The sequence below is a fragment of the Hyla sarda genome, chromosome 9 (assembly GCF_029499605.1).
Source record: "Hyla sarda isolate aHylSar1 chromosome 9, aHylSar1.hap1, whole genome shotgun sequence".
Taxonomy (NCBI): domain Eukaryota; kingdom Metazoa; phylum Chordata; class Amphibia; order Anura; family Hylidae; genus Hyla; species Hyla sarda.
The window spans coordinates 166,385,057-166,396,343 of NC_079197.1; the positions used below are offsets into that span (position 1 = coordinate 166,385,057).

At 45.0% G+C, this 11,287-nt stretch overlaps 1 protein-coding gene across 1 annotated transcript; it reads right to left on the reverse strand.

The window, feature by feature from the left end:
* Window positions 1-9,812: 9,812 nt before the first annotated feature.
* On the reverse strand, window positions 9,813-10,748 carry LOC130292000 (olfactory receptor 6C1-like). Its single transcript, XM_056541430.1, has one exon. The coding sequence runs from the start codon at window positions 10,746-10,748 to the stop codon at window positions 9,813-9,815; it is 936 nt and encodes a 311-aa protein (XP_056397405.1).
* Between the last annotated feature and the right edge of the window lie 539 nt (window positions 10,749-11,287).

The following is an 11,287-nucleotide window of genomic DNA, read 5'->3' on the forward strand; positions in this document are numbered from 1 at the left end:
TTGCATAATAAGTAGGTAAATTGACTGTGCTCTTGTGGTTTACCACATATTTAAACTGTGACCTTTGTAGCTACTGTTTATTGATAATGATTATTTCAGCTCTGAGCTGAAAAGAAAAAAGTCTGCTTTGTGGATTTCAATAATTTCCTTATATATCACAAAAATGAAGAAATAAAAGATGTAAAACTGATACTGTGGCCATGCCTGAAATTTGTAGGCAACAACATTTAAATGTTTTAAAATGAAATTATTTTCTAATAAAAGCAGTGAACAATTTTTGTGAGTGGGGCAGGGAACTAAGAGCCCCAACCAGCCGATATTAACATACAAAGCAGCCTTGGGGAAATGAATAGAATACTGTAATATAGTATTACAGTAAAGGTTAGAATAGACAAATAATATTCTTTGAATGGTGCTTTATATGTATAGCCTTCAATATTTCTAGCTGCGGAAATAATTCTTATCAATAAACAGTAGCTACAAAGGCCACCGGTTATATATGTGGTAAACCACAAGACCTACTTATTATGCAAATTATGCAAATTGATTGTGGTTAACCACATATTCAACCTGTGACCTTTGAGTTACTGTGGTCTAGTTAATGATTTTCTCTGCTCTTGTAGAATAGAATAAAATTAATAGAATTATAAAGCCCCCCAAAAAAAGGAAAATCAAACATTACAAATAGAAAAATGTAATAAAAAAGAAAAACGAAAAAAAAAAAAAATTTTGTTTTAAAACGTATAAAATAATTCCCTACAAATTCAGACATCCCTACTGCCTCAGTCCTGCATCTTTTTTTTTTTTTTTGTGGTACCCAACGAAAAAACGCCTGCAAGGAAACTGCCAAAGGGGTAAAAATGTAATTTACACACAAAGGTAAAAACGCCAGAAAAAACACCAGAAAAACTGCCAAAATGCAGGAAAATGCTGTGGCAGTTTTTCTGGCAGTTTTTCCTGGTGGGAAAAAACCTCAGTGGAATCCTAGCCTTAGGCTAAGTTTCCACTTTTTTTTTTTCTGGCAGCTTTTGGAAAACTGCCACTGCAGTTTTTGAGCCAAAGTAAGAAGTGGATCCATAAGGGAGGAGAAGTAGAAGTCCTTCCTTTATACGTCCTATTCCTTTTGAATACACTTCTGGCTTTTGCTCAAAAACTCAAGTGGCAGATATCCAGAAACTGCCAGAAAAAAAACCACGTGGAAACTTAGCCTTAGGCTAGGTTTCTACTTGGTTTTTTTTCTGGCAGCTTTTGGAAAACTGCCACTGCAGTTTTTGAGCCAAAGTAAGAAGTGGATCCATAAGGGAGGAGAAGTGTAAGTCCTTCCTTTATATGTCCTATTCCTTTTGAATACACTTCTGGCTTTGGCTCAAACACTCCAGTGGCAGTATTCCATAAACTGCCAGAAAAAAAACCAAGTGGAAACCTAGCCTGATAGTGATGTATTACATGCCTGAGAAAAGCCTATACTGGCCTCTGCACTGACGTGGGTGAGAGAATTTTTGCTGTTAGTCCCGATCATTAGTTGTTCTATTCAATGTCAATCTGTGGAAAAGAAAACTATCAGTGAATAGAACAGCTTATGACGGCTGCTGATATAGTTGCTGTGAATTGGGGGCAGCTGTCTGCAGTTTAAGCTCATGGGGCAGATAGATACACAGAGAGGCCAGCTGTATCCCCTATTCCATACATATATTATTCCTTCATAATGTATTATCATTTTGTTATATACTTTTTATCTATATTACACAGGGGCGCAGGTCATGCAAGGGTATAGCGAGGCCAGCAGCATCTCGCTTCAAAACAAAATTGTTCTGCCATTTTTAACTAGGACAGAGCTTCATATATTCCACACTGAAGAGGGATTGGCTGATAAAGTCACATGCTCTATTCTGACCAATATAAAAAAAAACTTTCCCCTAATTGTCAATTTTAATAAGCAATTAGAATATTTCTGTTTAATTGAACAGAGAATATTGCAAATGAATATGAAGACTGACAGTTAGGGGAAAGTATCTGTCAATTGGCCAGTGTTCAAAATGGCAGACCAATTTGCTATAGAAGAAGGATTGCTTCTGACCTCTCCATGCTTTTTTCCCCCTTCTTCTACCGTGCGTGCAGCCGCCCCTAAATAGGTCTCCTGTGCAACATAGATAAAAAATACAATAAAATCTTATTAAAAAAAATATCCTCCGCCCTGACCCAATTTTTTGATTAAGAGGGATCAGGGTTTCCCGATGGGGCAGTTGTTACCAAAGATTTGCTTGTTGAACCGTTAAAACCCCACGTGATCTGGGTTCAGACCAGGGAATCCAGGTAATTTTGCTATCTATAGATTTTTTGCTATCTATAGATTTTTCTACTAGACAAGGAGCAAAAAATTGCAGCCTATTTTTAAGCAAACTGTGCCCACAAATTTATGATTTAAACTTTATACATAATTGACCTTCTATCAGAACCTTAACAAGAGCAGTTAGCGTAGCAAATTCTGTCAGTGTAAAAGACCTAGAGGGAAGGGGTCTGTGAATTAAAACCTGTGCAGAGGAAAATTAGTGCAGTTGCCCATAGCAACCAAATTATCTCCTTAATTTAAAAAAATACGCAATCTGATTGGTTCTATGGGCATCTGCACCACATTTTCTATGCACAGATTTTGATAAATCTCCCACCTAAACCCTTTTCAACCCGATCTACCTCAATCCTTGCGCTTATTGCAGGAAAAGTGTTGGGCTACATGTAATATCGTAAAGGCCCCAATGTACTAGGGCCCATAGGTCTCCTTTACCAATTAACGACAGAGTTAAACTATTCATCTAAGAGACTATTTACCCATCTTCCTCTTCACAAACCCTCTTCTACATCGCCCCCACCTTGCCTTCGCATTTGGATACCACTGCAAATGCCCATTTTGTTATCTGACATAATCCTTGGAGTTTTCTGTATCTTTTAGCCCTTTATATAAGTCTTATGGAGTCACCTTTGCCCTTATTCTATGCTGCACAATTTCACCCTCAGATAACATGAAAAAATGTGACTATTTATCCCAACAGGGTTTATCTTCTTTCCAATAATATGCTATCCTGATCGGGGGATTTTCTCTTCACCTTGCCAGTTTCTGTATCAGCGCCATTAACTCTATTAAGGGGTACTCCAGCTCACAAACACTTCGTCATAAGATACGGGATAAGCATATTGGGGCAGGAATAGCACTTTAACATAAAGCCACTGTTACGCCGAGCGCTCCGGGTCCCCGCTCCTCCCCGGAGCGCTCGCAACATCCTCGCATTTGCAGCGCCCCGGTCAGACCTGCTGACCGGGTGCGCTGCAATATCTCTCTCAGCCGGGATGCGATTTGCGATGCGGGAGGCGCCCGCTCGCGATGCGCATCCCGGCTCCCGTACCTGACCCGTTCCCCGTCGGTCTTGTCCCGGCGCGCGCGGCCCCGCTCCTTAGGGCGCGCGCGCCGGGTCTCTGCAATTTAAAGGGCCACTGCGCCACTGATTGGTGCAGCAGGCTTAATTAGTGTGTTCACCTGTGCACTCCCTACTTATACCTCACTTCCCCTGCACTCCCTCACCGGATCTTGTTGCCATTGTGCCAGTGAAAGCGTTTCCTTGTGTGTTCCTAGCCTGTGTTCCAGACCTCCTGCCGTTGCCCCTGACTACGATCCTTGCTGCCTGCCCTGACCTTCTGCTACGTCCGACCTTGCTCTTGTCTACTCCCTTGTACCGCGCCTATCTTCAGCAGTCAGAGAGGTTGAGCCATTGCTGGTGGATACGACCTGGTTGCTACCGCCGCTGCAAGACCATCCCGCTTTGCGGCGGGCTCTGGTGAATACCAGTAGCAACTTAGAACCGGTCCACCAACACGGTCCACGCCAATCCCTCTCTGGCACAGAGGATCCACCATCCTCCAGCCAGCCGAATCGTGACAGTAGATCCTGCCATGGATCCTGCTGAAGTCCCACTGCCAGTTGTCGCCGACCTCACCACGGTGGTCGCCCAGCAGTCGCAACAGGTTGCGCAACAAGGCCACCAGCTGTCTCAACTGACCGTGATGCTACAGCAGCTATTACCACAACTCCAGCAACAATCTCCTCCGCCAGCTCCTGCACCTCCTCCGCAGCGAGTGGCCGCTTCCGGCCTACGATTATCCTTGCCGGATAAATTTGATGGGGACTCTAAGTTTTGCCGTGGCTTTCTTTCGCAATGTTCCCTGCACTTGGAGATGATGTTGGACCAGTTTCCTACTGAAAGGTCTAAGGTGGCTTTCGTAGTCAGCCTTCTGTCTGGGAAAGCTCTGTCATGGGCCACACTGCTCTGGGACCGCAATGACCCTGTCACTGCCTCTGTACACTCCTTCTTCACGGAGATTCGAAGTGTCTTTGAGGAACCTGCCCGAGCCTCTTCTGCTGAGACTGCCCTGCTGAACCTGGTCCAGGGTAATTCTTCTGTTGGCGAGTACGCCATCCAATTCCGTACTCTTGCCTCCGAATTATCCTGGAATAATGAGGCCCTCTGCGCGACCTTTAAAAAAGGCCTATCCAGCAACATTAAAGATGTGCTGGCCGCACGAGAAATTCCTGCTAACCTGCATGAACTTATTCATCTGGCCACCCGCATTGACATGCGTTTTTCCGAAAGGCGTCAGGAGCTCCGCCAGGATATGGACTTTGTTCGCACGAGGCGGTTTCTCTCCCCGGCTCCTCTCTCCTCTGGTCCTCTGCAATCCGTTCCTATGCCCCCCGCCATGGAGGCTATGCAAGTTGACCGGTCTCGCTTGACACCTCAAGAGATGACACGACGCCGCATGGAGAATCTGTGCCTGTACTGTGCCGGTACCGAACACTTCTTGAAGGATTGTCCTATTCGTCCTCCCCGCCTGGAAAGACATACGCTGACTCCGCACAAAGGTGAGACAGTTCTTGATGTCAACTCTGCTTCTCCACGCCTTACTGTGCCTGTGCGGATATCTTCCTCTACCTTCTCCTTCTCTGCTATGGCCTTCTTGGATTCCGGATCTGCAGGAAATTTTATTTTGGCCTCTCTCATCAACAGGTTCAACATCCCGGTGACCAGTCTCGCCAGACCCCTCTACATCAATTCTGTTAACAATGAAAGATTGGACTGTACCGTGCGTTACCGCACGGAACCTCTCCTAATGTGCATCGGACCTCATCACGAAATAATTGAATTTTTGGTCCTCTCCAACTGCACTTCTGAAATTCTTCTTGGATTACCGTGGCTTCAACGCCAGTCCCCAACCCTTGATTGGTCCACAGGAGAAATCAAGAACTGGGGTACTTCTTGTCTCAAGGACTGTATTAAACCGGTTCCCAGTACTCCCTGCCGTGACCCTGTGGTTCCCCCTGTATCCGGTCTTCCTAAGGCTTATATGGACTATGCTGACGTCTTTTGCAAAAAGCAAGCTGAGACTTTACCTCCTCACAGGCCTTATGACTGTCCTATTGACCTCCTCCCGGGTACTTCTCCACCCCGGGGCAGAATCTATCCTCTGTCTGCTCCAGAGACTCTTGCCATGTCAGAGTACATCCAGGAAAATTTAAAAAAGGGGTTTATCCGCAAATCCTCCTCTCCTGCCGGAGCTGGATTTTTTTTTGTGTCCAAAAAAGATGGCTCCCTACGTCGTTGCATTGATTACCGCGGACTTAATAAAATCACGGTAAAAAAACGCTACCCCTTACCTCTTATCTCGGAACTCTTTGATCGCCTACAAGGTGCCCACATCTTTACCAAACTGGACTTAAGAGGTGCTTATAATCTCATCCGCATCAGGGAGGGGGACGAATGGAAGACTGCATTTAACACCAGAGATGGACACTTTGAGTATCTGGTCATGCCCTTTGGCCTGTGCAACGCCCCTGCCGTCTTCCAAGACTTTGTTAATGAAATTTTTTGCGATCTCTTATATTCCTGTGTTGTGGTTTATCTGGACGATATTCTGATTTTTTCTGCCAACTTAGAAGAACACCGCCAGCATGTCCGCATGGTTCTTCAGAGACTTCGGGACAATCAACTTTATGCCAAAATGGAGAAATGTCTCTTTGAATGTCAATCTCTTCCTTTCCTAGGATACTTGGTCTCTGGCCAGGGACTACAAATGGACCCAGATAAACTCTCTGCCGTCTTAGATTGGCCACGCCCCTCCGGACTCCGTGCTATCCAACGTTTTTTGGGGTTCGCCAATTATTACAGACAATTTATTCCACACTTTTCCACTATTGTGGCTCCTATCGTGGCTTTAACCAAGAAAAATGCCAATCCCAAGTCCTGGTCTCCCCAAGCGGAAGACGCATGTAAACATCTCAAGTCTGCCTTTTCTTATGCTTCCGTGCTCTCCAGACCTGACCCATCTAAACCCTTCCTATTGGAGGTAGATGCCTCCTCAGTGGGAGCTGGAGCTGTACTTCTACAAAAAAATTCTTCCGGGCATGCTGTTACTTGTGTTTTTTTTTCTAGGACCTTCTCTCCGGCGGAGAGAAACTACTCCATCGGGGATCGAGAACTACTGGCCATTAAATTGGCGCTTGAGGAATGGAGGCATCTGCTGGAGGGATCAAAATTTCCAGTTATCATATACACTGATCACAAGAATCTCTCCTATCTCCAGTCTGCCCAACGACTGAACCCTCGCCAGGCCAGGTGGTCGTTGTTCTTTGCCCGTTTTAACTTTTAAATTCATTTTCACCCTGCCGACAAGAACATTAGGGCCGATGCCCTCTCTCGTTCTTCGGATGCCTCTGAAGTAGAGGCCTCTCCGCAACACATCATTCCTCCTGACTGTCTGATCTCCACTTCTCCAGCCTCCATCAGGCAAACTCCTCCAGGGAAGACCTTCGTTTCTCCACGCCAGCGTCTCGGGATTCTCAAATGGGGACACTCCTCCCACCTCGCAGGCCATGCGGGCATCAAAAAATCCTTGCAACTCATCTCTTGTTTTTATTGGTGGCCGACTCTGGAGACGGATGTTGTTGATTTTGTGCGGGCCTGTACTGTCTGTGCCCGGGATAAGACTCCTCGCCAGAAGCCTGCTGGCCTCCTTCATCCTCTGCCTGTCCCCGAACAGCCTTGGTCACAGATTGGTATGGACTTTATTACAGACTTGCCCTCATCCCGTGGCAACACAGTTGTTTGGGTGGTCGTTGATCGATTTTCCAAGATGGCACATTTTATTCCTCTTCCTGGTCTTCCTTCAGCGCCTCAGTTGGCAAAGCAATTTTTTGTACACATTTTTCGCCTTCACGGTTTGCCCACGCATATCGTCTTGGATAGAGGCGTCCAATTCGTGTATAAATTCTGGAGGGCCCTCTGTAAACAGCTCAAAATTCATTTAAACTTCTCTTCTTCTTATCATCCCCAATCCAATGAGCAAGTAGAAAGAATTAATCAGGTCCTGGGTGACTATTTACGGCATTTTGTTTCCTCCCGCCAGGATGACTGGGCAGATCTTCTACCATGGGCCAAATTCTCATACAACTTCAGAGTCTCCGAATCTTCTGCTAAGTCCCCATTTTTCGTGGTGTACGGCCGTCACCCTCTTCCCCCCCTCCCTACTCCCTTGCCCTCTGGTTTGCCCGCTGTGGATGAAGGGACTCGTGATCTTTCCACCATATGGAAAGAGACCCAAAATTCTCTTTTACAGGCTTCATCCCGGATGAAAAGATTTGCCGATAAGAAAAGAAGAACTCCCCCCATTTTTGCTCCCGGAGACAAGGTATGGCTCTCCGCTAAATATGTCCGCTTTCGTGTCCCCAGTTACAAACTGGGACCACGCTATCTTGGTCCTTTCAAAGTCTTGTGCCAGATTAACCCTGTCTCTTACAAACTCCTTCTTCCTCCTTCTCTTCGTATTCCCAATGCCTTCCATGTCTCTCTCCTTAAACCACTCATCATTAACCGCTTCTCTCCCAAACTTGTTTCTCCCACTCCTGTTTCCGGTTCTTCTGACGTCTTCTTCGTGAAGGAGATTCTGGCCTCCAAGACGGTCAGAGGAAAAAATATTTTTTTGGTGGATTGGGAAGGCTGTGGCCCAGAAGAGAGATCCTGGGAACCTGAGGACAACATCCTAGACAAAAGTCTTATCCTCAGGTTCTCAGGCTCCAAGAAGAGGGGGAGACCCAAGGGGGGGGGTACTGTTACGCCGAGCGCTCCGGGTCCCCACTCCTCCCCGGAGTGCTCGCAACATCCTTGCATTTGCAGCGCCCCGGTCAGACCTGCTGACCGGGTGTGCTGCAATATCTCTCTCAGCCGGGATGCGATTCGCGATGCGGGAGGCGCCCGCTCGCGATGCGCATCCCGGCTCCCGTACCTGACCCGTTCCCCGTCGGTCTTGTCCCGGCGCGCGCGGCCCCGCTCCTTAGGGCGCGCGCGCGCCGGGTCTCTGCAATTTAAAGGGCCACTGCGCCACTGATTGGCACAGCAGGCTTAATTAGTGTGTTCACCTGTGCACTCCCTACTTATACCTCACTTCCCCTGCACTCCCTCGCCGGATCTTGTTGCCATTGTGCCAGTGAAAGTGTTCCTAGCCTGTGTTCCAGACCTCCTGCCGTTGCCCCTGACTACGATCCTTGCTGCCTGCCCTGACCTTCTGCTACGTCCGACCTTGCTCTTGTCTACTCCCTTGTACCGCGCCTATCTTCAGCAGTCAGAGAGGTTGAGCCGTTGCTGGTGGATACAACCTGGTTGCTACCGCCGCTGCAAGACCATCCCGCTTTGCGGCGGGCTCTGGTGAATACCAGTAGCAACTTAGAACCGGTCCACCAACACGGTCCACGCCAATCCCTCTCTGGCACAGAGGATCCACCTCCAGCCAGTCGAATCGTGACAGCCACCATCATGAACCCAGTATCAAACACCCCTGTTTGTTTGGCATGTCCATTACCCTGCAGTTCGTTCTTCTCCTACTGTCTCTCTCTTTCCTAGCTGCATGTAATGCTGCATTTTCAGAAACTTGTGCAATAAACCAAATCCAGCCAATCACAGCTTCTACGGGAAATATGAATAATAGGTATATATACAAGATATACTCATACTACATACACACTTTATCCGATTCAATTCGCTCATTTCTAGTCCACTTTCGAAACTTTCTACTTCCGTCCTGAATCTCATGTCTCTCTCCACATTATTTGATCTTTTTCCTATATATTATATAATTTGATCTCATTGTTATGTATTGTTCTGCTTGTATATTGTTCAGCTTTAAAGTTGCATAATGTGAGGCCTCCTGTCTTAATATAAAATTGGAGATTTTCCTATCCTTGGTGACGGAAAATGGATTTCTCCTACCTACGGATGATTGGACCTTCCATCCTATAACTTTTCCTGTTGTCTATTCTACATTTTTAAAGACTTTGTTATTCCATAATATGTTATTGTCTGCAAAGAAATAGGTAGTGAACCAGGAAGTGACAATACATAATGCATGGTCTGCGGCCTGATTGGTTGAATATATTGTAGCATGCTTGGTTGCACTTCATGCACTTAGCAAGTTTTTTCTGTAAAAAAAAATTAAACATATATATATATATATATATATATATATACATATAAACTTTGCTACTATGAGCTCAGTAAAGAAGAATTATAGCATAATGTTCGCCTTCTGTCTTTCATAAAATCTATATTTTCCGTCACCAAGGATAGGAAAATCTCCAATTTATTTTTACTTATAAATTAGAAAGCCTGAGGGAGGGAACTCAAAATGTTTTTTTTTCCCTAAGCCACACAACCCTTTGTAGCATTAACATTTTCTTTCCATATGAAGGGGTAAGCTATCATGATCGCCAAATGATTTTAACAGGGCCTAGGCTCTTTTTTGTTCAAAGCCCTTTTCACATCTTTATTCTTCAGGCTGTAGATCACAGGATTGAGCAGAGGAACAGCGGCCGTGTTAAACAAAGCAAAAAGTTTCTTGGACTCCAAGGTGCTACTTAGGTTTGGGGTCAGATATTGCCCAAAAAGTGTTGTATACAATAATATGACCACCGTGAGGTGTGAGGAACATGTGTAGAAGGCCTTCAGTCTTCCAGAGCTGGTATGAATCTTCAATATGGCGTGTATGATAAATATATAAGACAAAAACGTTAGGAGAAATGGTGTCAGTATTATGGGGAATAGTCCTTCTATAAAAAAGAGCATTTCAACAAAAGTGGTGTCTTCACAAGAAATTCTTATAACAGGGATTATGTCACAGAAGAAGTGGTTGATCTCAATAGAGGAATAACAAGAAAAACTATATACTGTCCCTACAGGAGGAAGAACTTGCAAAAATCCCCAAATCCAACAGGTACCAGCCAATATGCCGCATGTCCTAGTATTCATAACCAGGTGGTATTGTAAAGGCTTACAGATGGCCACGTATCGGTCATAACTCATGGCCGACAATATTAACAGCTCAAGACCTTGTAAGGAACCAAAAAAGTACATCTGTACCATGCAGGCAAGAAAGGAGACTCTTTTATCCCCAGTGATGAAATTTGTGAGGATCTTATGTAAGGAAACTGTAGAACAACAGATGTCTATGATGGACAAGTTACCCAGGAAGAAATACATAGGAGTGTGGAGATGAGGTGCCCTACAAGCAATGAGAATGGTCATGTTACCAGATATGGTGGTGAGATAAATCAGGAGAACCAGAAGGAAGATTGGAAACTGCAAATATGGGTCATCTGATATCCCTTTAATGATAAAATATCTGATCGAGGTCTGGTTTGTTTGCATTAGGGCCATGTTAAAGGATCTGCAAAAAAAAACAAAACATAAAAATATATATAATTATATGGCAATAAACTTTATTGGGTTTCACCTGAATAATAGGTGAGAGAGAGTAACTTCTATTCAAAGTGCCACCAGTGTAACTTTCAGAATAGTATTACCACAGTATCATCTGTTAATAGGGTCAAAAGAGTTTTCTCTATTAGTAGTGTCAACTGAGTACCCTTGATTAATGGTACCATTAGGATACTCTCCATTAGTAGTGCCACCAAAGCAGGGGCGTTGCTAGGTCTGCAAAAGACAAGCGGCTAGAGCTCATAGTCTAAGCCACATCCCAGTCACGCCCTTAACCACACCCCAGTCACACCCATAACCACGCCCTCATTCACACCCAATTGCGCACAGTATACCAGTATACAAGGAGAATTATCACCATACATATTACCGTCATACTGTCAGTAACCATATCTAACCAAAACTAAGACCAATATTATCAATAATACCAGTTAAAAAATTCCCAACATCTCCAAACAAATGAAACACGTGCACAGGTG

Bases quoted from the DNA above. Each gene is read 5' to 3' on its own strand.
- LOC130292000 (XM_056541430.1), bottom strand. From the start codon at position 10,748: ATGGCCCTAATGCAAACAAACCAGACCTCGATCAGATATTTTATCATT.